This window comes from Galeopterus variegatus, unplaced genomic scaffold, assembly GCF_000696425.1.
Source record: "Galeopterus variegatus unplaced genomic scaffold, G_variegatus-3.0.2 Scaffold2786, whole genome shotgun sequence".
Classification (NCBI taxonomy): domain Eukaryota; kingdom Metazoa; phylum Chordata; class Mammalia; order Dermoptera; family Cynocephalidae; genus Galeopterus; species Galeopterus variegatus.
The window spans coordinates 159,021-170,171 of NW_007728897.1; the positions used below are offsets into that span (position 1 = coordinate 159,021).

General features: G+C 36.8%; 1 protein-coding gene across 2 annotated transcripts in view; it reads right to left on the reverse strand.

Moving 5' to 3' along the window:
• COL9A1 (collagen, type IX, alpha 1) overlaps positions 1-11,151 on the reverse strand; it is a 100,343-nt gene that overhangs the window by 47,567 nt on the left and 41,625 nt on the right. For both annotated transcript variants that reach the window (XM_008582986.1, XM_008582987.1), the window contains 3 exons: positions 9,997-10,050; positions 4,049-4,102; positions 544-597 (listed from right to left, as the gene is read on the reverse strand). In XM_008582986.1, the coding sequence (XP_008581208.1) occupies positions 544-597; positions 4,049-4,102; positions 9,997-10,050 (162 nt within the window). The remainder of the gene's footprint in view (positions 1-543; positions 598-4,048; positions 4,103-9,996; positions 10,051-11,151) is intronic.

Genomic DNA, 11,151 nt, shown 5'->3' on the forward strand with positions numbered 1-11,151 from the left:
TCGGGGGGTATCCTTGTCTTCTCTCGATTCTCCCTGCCCTGTCTTTGCCTTGCTTAAGCAGGAGCACTGTGTCAGTGTTATTGGTGTTAACTACTGATAACGACAGATAAAATATAACAACCTTGCTTACTGCAATTTACCCAAGATAATTTAAAATATAGAATACATGACAAGTATCGTGCGAGTTGCTCATTTCTATCCTCTGTACTTACAACAGACATGTGAGAACCTAACTAAACATCTACAAAACATCACATGAAAAGTCCTGCTGACGGGGCTGACCCCATGGCACACTCAGGAGAGTGCGGCGCTGGGAGTGCAGTGGCGCTCTCGCTGCGGGTTCGGATCCTATATAGGGATGGCTGATGCGCTCACTGGCTGAGTGCGGTGCGGGTGACACCAAGCCAAGGGTTGCGATCCCCTTACTGGTCACAAAAAAGGACAAAAAAAAAAAAAGTCCTGCTGATGAAGAGAAGTTATTTTTAAATCGCCAAAAATTTAAATATTTAATACGTTTTGATATTATGTCATTCACCATCTTACTTTTTCCCCTTTGTCCCCAACTATGCCGGTGATGCCTCTCAAACCTTGAGCTCCCTGGAAATATAAAAAAGGAAAGTGAATTATTTTTGTTGAAGCAAACATCACAAAAGCTGATCCAGGAAAAGAATGTTATCCAAAGGTAACACTAAAAAATAGTGACATTATATAGACAAACTTTTCTAGTTCAGAAAGAAAAGTCCAAGAATCCTTCCAACAAAGACTTTTATTTTAAATTTTAAAATTTAAGAATTCTTCCAATGAAGAATTTCATTTTCTTGATTTTATTTTATAAAATAAAGCCATTTTATAAAATTCTGAGGACTTACACAAACCTGAAGTTATCACAATTACCAATGACAAAAAAGTAAATGTCATAGGCATTAGAAGAATTATGACAATGTATTTGACTTTTCTTTTAACTCATATACAGAACTTACACTGCCACTCCTACCTCTTCACGGTTTGTAACTTGGTTACATGCTACATGATATTAAATCTTCAAATAATTAAATTAATAACCTTAAAATAATCCCCCACCAATGTACGCTATCAAAAGCAGTAGGTTCCCAGGCTAGCCCACAAAAGCTTATGACCTAGAAATGGAGCTGGAGTTTCCATTAACCATTTGTAGTCACTGTTCATTATAACTTTCCTATGATAAAAGTCATTCTGAATTCTCACTTAGGGCAATTGGAACCCATCTCACCCCATCTCAGACACAGGAGTGGTTAATCCTAAAATTGAGGGAATGAGTGTGATTTCTGGGATCCCTCTTAATACTGAAATGTTGCTATTCTCGAACGCTGGCCCCCACAGCAGGAGGGCTCCAGAAATGGATCCCATAAAGAGTGAGCTTCGTACTCCCTTGGGAGCAGCTGTGAGTGCACACTCCATTAGGAAAGTGGGTTAGCTACTTCTAGACAGCTTGCTGATTGTTCACATTGGGTTAAGATAAAGCAGATCTAGGCCAGTCACTTCCAACATCTTCTCCCTTGGAGAAAATCAGTCAGGAATGATGTGAAATTCAAATGTGCAGGATGATCCAGCTTAGGATACCCACTTGGGATAAGAAGTGAGATGTGGCCATATCAGATTAAAGCTTCTCTTGGTTATGCAGTTCATTTATTGACTCTGAAGGTAATTCTACAATAAGAATTCAAAAAATATTTGGGTCAATAGCAGTGACATGAGAATGCCATGTACAGTCTCTTGAGGTGAATATTTTGAAGTACAGGCCTTTGTATAAACATGTCAAGAAGCATAGCCTTTAAAAATCTGTGAATTACTTTATATTTGTGCATGTATATTTAATAAGTGAAAATCTGTGAATTCTACAGAAACCTTTTGGCATACCTACTTTCAAACACCAGACAGTCAGCAAGCACTAATGATATCTCCCAGTGGACCACTGGAGCCATGTAGCACCCACCATAGATCCTTAATCCATAAAAACACTCTTTAGAATGTTGTTTGCAAAATCCTTTTCTGAGGATCTTTGGGAATGGCTTAAAAAAATAAAAACTTTAAATCCCTACCAAATTTTCATCAGATCAAAAAACATCACGTTTCTCACACTATTTATCACTATCCCCAACCGCAAAATGGTCTAGCTCTTTATTGTCTCCCGTCAGAGAGAAGGCTCAGGGAAGGCAAAGTTCCAGGACAAACACCCTGAATTCTTCCTCAAATCTCTCACACTATTTATCACTATCCCCAACCGCAAAATGGTCCAGCTCTTTATTGTCTCCCATCAGAGAGAAGGCTCAGGGAAGGCAAAGTTCCAGGACAAACACCCTGAATTCTTCCTCAAATTCCCTTAAAGTTTTCATGTGGCTCAAAAGCAGAGACCATTTCTTCCAGATTCTCTGATTCATTTCCTTTAGATTGAATTCACTTAAGCTCTAGGTAAATACTAATCTGCACAACTCCCTGGGCCCTTTTTAAAAGGCCAGTTATGTGCAGAAGAGCAGAGCAGGTGAAGGGTGGCCCTGAGTTTGTCTTCCCTAATTCTTTAGTTTCTGGGAATAGTACCTGAGTGTATCTTTTACATAGTCTATGTCTTGGCTAGCTGCAGTGTTCAACGAATATTCTGCAGTTATTATTTCCATAACAGTTATTACTCATTTTGACAAGAAAAAAGTATAACAATTCCACTGTAATACAGTACAAAAGTAATACAAATTCTGATTTAACAAATACTTGAAGTTGAAGAATGCTGGTGCCCAAACTACCTAACTGTGCATATTATTGCAACAATCTGCCAAAGCACAAGGATTCAAGTTTCTATTAAAAAACATGATGTGACCAATTTGTAATGTTTTAATTATAGTTATTAAAACTGGAATAAGCTTCATAAATCCAGTGGATGATATATATACCTACTGCATTGGGGGTACACAAAATTTTCTCATTATGTCACATTGCTATGGTTTAAATGTATCCCCTAAATTTCATGTGTTGGAAACTTAATCCCCAAATTCATACAAGGGTACTTCAAAAAGTTCATGGAAAAATGGAATTAAAAGATAATAAGAATCTTTTCATGAATTTTTCAAGGATTGCTAATATGTCGATTGAAGGCAGGGCCTTTGGAATTTAATTAGGATTAGATAAAATCATCAGGGTGGAGTCCCCATGATGAGACTGGTGGCTTTATAAGAAGAGAAAGAGAGACCTAAGCTGACATGCTTGCTCTTGCCCTCTCCCCATGTGATCCCTTGCACCACCTTGGGACTCTCCAGAGAGTCCCCACCAGCAAGAAGGCCTTCACCTTGACCCTGGACTTTTCAGACTCCAGAACTGAAATAAATAAATTTATTTTCCTTGTAAATTACCCAGTCTCAGGTATTCAGTTATAGCAAAAGAAAATGAACCAAGACACACACAATAGTACTACAGAACATAATATATATTATATATTATGTTTATATTCTGCAAAAAATGTAATCTTGCACAAAGTCCATTCTAACTTCACACACACAAAAAAGTACATCTGCGAGGACATCTGCCCAGCCATAGCCTGTCCAACCTCAGACCAGCATTACCCTTGTTATTAATTCTTGTAACCAACGATAGTTATCTCAAAAGAGTTATGTAAGCCTCCATCATTTTTTCTTTAAAAACTTTTGTCTTCCTTTACCTTCCTGAATATACATATAGTTTACTATGGCACACATATTCCCATTACAATATCCTATTCCCAAATAAACATCATTTTCTTTTATAGAGCCTTTTCCCTGTTCGTTATTTAGGTTGACACCAGTAAACAAATGTATGTAATTATAGGTAGAATTTTTCTGCTTAGAAAGTGCTTGAATGTACAATGAAGACCCTCTCCTATTTTGAAAAAGTAGTTATTTCCCAGTGCTGGCTTGGTGATAAAATAGAGAACACAACATTAATATAATTCTATTCAACCAAATGCTAAACAGAAAATATTCTAAGAGTCATGAAAAAAAATAAAATTTGCATATCCTGGTTAAATATTTTTTTAAAAATACTTTACTGGAGGTCCTTGAGCTCCAACTTCTCCCAGTTCTCCCTGGTCACCTTCTTCACCCTAAAAACAACAGAGAAAAGCATACCAAATGTTATCCTAGCAAATGAACATAAGAATAGGCTTGGTCTAACTCGGTGTTTTAAATTCATTTAGCATTCTCTGCAATTATTCTACTTCCTTAAATTATTTTATATGAGTAATCCATATTAATCGTTGAACATTCAAAAAATAGAGAAGTATGCAAATAAATTAATGTCACCCAAATTCCACCATTCTACTATAAACACCAGTAACATTTAGATGCTACCCTGTCAAAGTTTTTCTAAAGAGAGAGACAGTGAGACAGAGAAAAAGAGAGAAAGAAAGGGAGAAACAGTAAATGCTCATGTTCAAAGTGTGTGCCTGGGGAAGGGATGTATTATTATGAAAATGTGATCATACTATGCAAACTTTTCCCTAAGCTACAATATTTTTAATCATAATTTCTATTTTAGCTTTTCTTATTATAATTTTATATAATATACAATTTTTTAATATAAATCAGTCTTTCCTTTGATGCCACTCATAGAAGAGCCTTTTCCACTTATACTAGTAATTTTGTAATTTCTTACATAAAAATATTTAATTATCAATAATTTATTTGGATATAAAATATAAGGTAGAAATCTTTTTCTTTTTTCCTAATAATTAACCACCTGTTTCATTATCATTTGTTGAGTAATGGATTCTCTCCACACAGGTTGGAAAATTAATCTTTAATATATACTAAATTATTGAGTATATTTGGCTCTAGACTTCTTTTCTGGTCTATTGACCAGCTGTATACTGTTGCCATTACCACACCATTTTAATTATTAAAATGTTATAATATATTTGGAGAGTTCCGGTCAAGATGGTGGAATAGACAGTCCACAGTGTCACTCTCTCCCACAAATCAACCAATTTACAACTATAAAAATGTAACATGAGCCAAGCTGCAGCCGCTGGAGCTCAGGGGAAGAGGAGGAGAGACCTACAGAGTTCATGAAAGTGGGAGAAACCATAATGAGAGAAACAAAAAACTGCTCTGAGAGTTTTGTGCCATGGCCGTTTTAAGGCTCAAGCTGATGAGTGCATGGAGCAGGAGCCAGAAGAAGCCACAGCTGTGCCCTTCAGATGGAGTTACTTGGAAGTGGCAGGGGAGAAAAGGGCCTTGGTGGCCCCCAAGACATCAAGACCACTAATAGGGTTCCCATGGACACACATAGGAGTGAGGAGCCAGAACAACTGAAAAAAGGGAGCCATTCAGAGGCCAGTGAGTCATCCCAAGGGCAGGGCCCATCCAGTGGGAAGTGTTTGGAGCACGGGTGGTGGGGGAGACAGGCCCACCAGGAGAACACTAGGACACAGCAAGGACAGCTGATCTGCCCCCAATCAGCAAAGGACCACTCAGAGGAGACTGGCTGGGAATGCAGAATTGCATGGAGTGCAGTTTGATGAAAAAACTCAGGCCCAGATCAGAGTTTCTACACAACCCAGATCCACTGAGTATCTAGAGAGCCAGAAGTACCTATAAGGTCAACCATTAAACCCTGAGCTGCACAAAAAGCCTTCCCTAGGGAAACAACAGCAAAGCAGCAAATTAGCACAAAAACACAGCTCAAGTAATGGTTCCCACAAGAAGTTCCCCCATTTTAGAAGTAAGTAAAGAACAAAAAATTAGTTCTGGCCCAGGCACAGCACCAGCACCTTAGGGTCTGCCTGGGAACTGGAGGCTTGGAGCCAGGGACCAGACCCCACTCCCATATCCAGGCACACCATGCCAGCACCTTGGGGCCCACCTGGGGACCCGAGGCATGGAGAAGGGGACTGTGCCCCCTCCCACAACCAGGCACACCGTGCCAGCACCTTGGGGCCTGCCTGGTGACCCAAGTCATGGAGCTGGGGACTGGACCCCCTCCCACAACCAGGCACACATCACCAGTGCCTTTGGGCCTGCCTGGGTACCCTAGGGATGGAGCCGGGGACCAGACCCCCCCTCCCACAACCAGGCACACTGCACCAGCACCTTGGGACCCACCCAGGGATCTGAGGTATGCAGCCAGGGACCAGACACACCCCACAATCACAAACACTGCTAGCACCAATTAGCATGCCAAAAACATCACCTCCATGTGGGTGGCCCACCACAGCCATCACAATAACCATGTCTGCTGTGAAAGCAGCTAGACACCACAACCACCACACAGATGGTCCACCAACAACTGGAGTGCATTGACACAAGGAGAGTCACCAGCAGAGATAAAGAAAAGAAGAGGATGTCCTCTCCAGAAAGCTCATTTCAGAGTGACAGAAGAAGCATCTGCTATATGATAATATTGGGTGACCTGATCACACCTCTCAGCATTGGACAGATCATCTAGGCAACAAATCAACAGAGCAACCATTATTCTTTCAGAAGGAGAGAAGAAATCTAGGGTAATTAGAGGGAGGGGGGGGAGAGAGAAGGGGATGGGGAGAAATTGGACAAGGGGCATAAAGAATAATTACAATTGTAACAATTTGTATGCTAGTAATATTGATTTGATCAACATATCTCAATGTTGAACCCCCAAAATATGTATAATCAATTTTGATTCAATAAAAAAAATTTTTTTAATGTTGTATATTTTAATATCAGGTAGGGAGAATTCCCTTACCTTTATTTTTCATTTATGATTACTTTTATTTTTCAGATTTCCTAAATGTTTACTCTCCTAGATGAACTTTAGGATAACTCGGCTGATCTTCGCAAAAATACTACTTGCTTTATGTTAGGACTGCATTAAATTGATAGATTTATATGGCAAGAATTTGAATCTTTATATTATTGAAACTTTCTATCTTGTCACTCAGTTTATCTCCCTATTTAGTCAAATCTTTTTCTTTTTTTTTTTATTTCCATGAGTAAATTTTGTTCTTTTCTTCATATTAGTCCTAAAAATTTCTTAATTTTGTTCTAAAGTATTTTCACTACTTGGTTGCTATTGCCAGTGGGATTTTCCTCCATTATATTTTCTAACTAGTTATATTTCCATGAGTAAATTTTGTTCTTTTCTTCATATTAGTCCTAAAAATTTCTTAATTTTGTTCTAAAGTACTTTCACTACTTGGTTGCTATTGCCAGTGGGATTTTCCTCCATTATATTTTCTAACTAGTTATTTTTTTAACTTTTATATTAGTTTTGTATTCTCTGATATACTTCAAAATGTTAGAATATTTCAAAAAGGAGTTCAACTCTTATCTCTTACAGAAAGATTACTTTACGGACTCTGAAAGGAAGCTATTTTCTCTCTGACAAGGGTTTCACTTTTTTATAATAGATATACATGTTCTGTGGTAATAGATATCTTAAATTTTGAAGTTAATAACGAGAAAAATTCTTCATTTTTAATATTATATACAGAATATTAGACTAAAATTCATTTGTATTATTTCTTTATTATATGTTTTATTCACCCATTTTTTTAATCTACATACTATACTTTATATTTAGAGATTTTCACACACAAAAAAAGAAATACAGAAAATTTAACAGGAGTATTAATACAGAACATTTAAGCATATAATGCAAATGACTAAGTTATACCTAAATCATTTATACTTGACTTGTAAATGAATTACGAGTGTCTTATTATATATTAGCTTTAGTCTCATAATTATATTCAGATTACATTCCATTAGAACTTATGATTGACAGTGGGAAGAGGCAATTCCAATGGAAAAGCCAGTGAATTAGCTAGTTCGTGGAGTGGATAATCGTAACAAGTGTATAACTGAATGTTACTTGTATTTCCCTACAAAACTATAAAACTAGCTTGAAAAAAACAGTGATTGATATGTCCACTGCAATTTTTCCTGTTTCAGGTACTTCCCATAAATACTTGGAGTAATGTATTTGAATTAAATATTTCATATGCAGATGAAAAGCACACAAGTAATCAATAATCACAAACAAATTTCGGAGTACAAATTTATTGTAGTTTCATTGAGAGATTTTTGAATGAATATTGATCTGCTGTATAATGTTGACAATGCCACATTTTCATTATTGACATTTCACTATTCACTTCTATATTCATAAACAACTTTTTAAATCTTTATTAACTAATTTGCAGAGTAAATTTAAGGCTAAACTGTGAATCCAAATGCAAGCTTCAGGCCTCTAGACTCTATCATTCTGGTTTTAGTTTAAGTTCATCCACCTTTTAACCTTTTCAAGGTTCATTCTTCAAAGAGCTATTGTTTTATCCTCTTACATCAGTTTTCAAAGACACCATTTAAAGTTTCAAGTAACACAAAAATGTGAAATAAATTAAAATTATTTTTAACAATTTCCAGTGAAAATTTTAGCCAATTACCGGGCGCACTGAAAAACATTGCAGGTATCCCGCTGGAGACCAAACAAAACTTGACAGTCCATATAACTAACTTGTACAGATGTCTAAAATACTAGCATAATAGACAGACACCTGATAGACAGCTCCATCTCCAAATCCCCTGGAGTGAGAAAGTGAAAGTTCACCACAGGAAATGTTCACCAAAAGAGGGAGGAAGGTATGCAGAGCATCAAAAATAACAGAAGTCTATGATCTCTGCTTTACTACGCATATTACTTGATGAATATCTTTTGATATAATTTAATATTCTTACACACCTTTTTTGTGGTTATCTAATACTGTATATGTAGATATATCATACTTAATTTAGACAGTCCCCTGTGAATGGACATATTTTTTTCATTTTTGTGCTCCTGGCACTTAGAATATATCCTGGCACATAGCAGGTACTTAATAAATATTTGTTGAATTTTTAAAATTACAAATTTTGAATGGAGGAATGAGCATGCAGAGAAATTTTCACAGTACTCATTATTTTTTCTATTTTCTCCAATTTGACATCAGAAACCCAGCTGTTATATTCCAGATAAATAAAATGCCTTAACTATTCACAGCCTAAGGACTAAAAGACTTAAAATAAATGTCCAAACTGTAATAGGGTACTGAAAACTGGCCTATTTATACCGATTATTTGAGGTTATTCAACAGAGTTAATTTAGCTAAGGAGCCCAAGGATATAAATGCCTGAAGACATTGATAAATTGCCTCTCCAGCTCTTGACTTCCAAAGCAAAAGACTAATCTTCCACCACTAGCCAATAAAGGTGTAGGAAGGACATACTCAACAAAGTCTAGAGGAGCCACATTAGTTAGAACAATTTGACTTTGTGAAATATTATAAAATTTACAATGATAAAAATTCTATTATGCAGTAAGTCAAATTCTTGAAAACATAAAGGTGACTCACCCTAGTGGATGAGAAAAGGGCAAACAGTTTGCTTTAAATTTTAGCCTTGGTTTTTCTACAGGGTGTGCCAGTCGCAATACAAGTTGTGCTGTGGATTCCATGTTTCTATTCAGTGAATAACATAAATTATCACTAACCACCAGCTTACTTAAAATCTGAGTAATACTGAAATGAAGTCAGAAATAAGCAGATAAATTATTTCAGAACTTGAGACAAGAAGCTGTAAGCCAATTACCAACTTCTCTGTTTGCCAGTCTCAGCAACACTTGTCATGAAATTTTACAAATGTCATAAAATTTTGTTTGGTGGAGTGGAACAACTAGCTGAATAATGCTTAACTATCACAAACATCAAGGGGAAAAGCTGAGTGCAATTTGAAAAAGAAAGAAAGGATAGCAAAACATTTTTTTAAATAAAATAAATTAATTACAATATCTGGTGCTTTCTTTTTTTTGTAATTGAAAACTTTAGAATATTGTGCTTAGTCAGAATATTAATGCATCTACTGAGAACTTCTCAATCATTATTTGAAAAAAAAGAGTAAAATATCATGCTTTATCGTTCCTTATAATGAAAATGATCACTACCTCCTAATCACAATTTACCTACTAAATACTCATTTTCCTTACCTTGTGTCCTTGTCTTCCTGGTTCACCAATTTCTCCTTTAGCCCCTTTGTGACCCTAACAAATGCAAAATACGTAAATAAATAAATAAAATTGTGCTGGGTTTGGCACAGAAAGTGGTCAGAAGTCTCATAACGTGATCCTGCTTCCCTAAATGTGTCAATGTGCTACTAAGAAAAAGGTTATGTCACAAAGAAAATCATTGTCTTAAATGACCTTAATAGCACCGCACGTACTACATGACTGCTGTATATAACAAATACCTGTTTTAGTTAATAGGAAAACACTAGTCTAGACTAGCAAACACTCCATTATCTAGTTCAACAACGTGATTCATTGATACTTGCCTGCTGTTCCCTAGATTCCTGTTTCCCCTACTACCCCTCACAGTTGGGTTAAGAGAACTAAATCTTCAGCACAGGTAACATAACTTTTCAGAAGTCACAGCTCTGCTAGCTCAACTGGCTATTCCTTGCTCTCTGGAGGTTGCTCTAAAAACCCTCCTGCCTCCTCTGTACCTCTACACCAGGTGGAGGAAGGGCTGGTATAAAGTAGATTTCCCCACATGCATGACTTTCTGCCTCTTCCTGTGTACAATCTTAAGTGCAAAGGGAAAGCAATAAAGGGCAGTAGGTGAAGGCTGCATAGCATGAAAAGATGATCTCTGTCTTTTCTTGTCAGGCTCCCTGTTATAAGCATATGCATGCTTTGGGCAAACTGTGAGACAAGCACTCTAAAGTTAAATCTGTCAGAACTTCACCACTCAAAAGTCTTTTTGCAAAAGAAGAACCAAGCCAGGCCTAAATTTTCTGCAGTTGAGGGGACCCACCAAAATTACCGTTAGAGAAAATTTTAGTTGAAAAACCAGTGCCTTGGGGCCTTTCCAATCATAGCAGAACTCCATCAGTCTGGAATTTCTCAAAATTACTTTAGAGACTAGAGAAAGAAAGCCATTTATCCCCAGCATTTGTTTCTGTGGAAAACTTTGAAGTAATTATGATGGCAGAGTACGAGAAAAACACTTTTGGAAAGTCTCTTTTCCTGCCTATTTTGCACAGTTTTTCTATTTTTTTTTAACTAAAATAGTTTCAAATACATTATATACACAATCCTCAACCTCCCCCCTATTCCCCTGCCCCCACCACCACCACCACCACC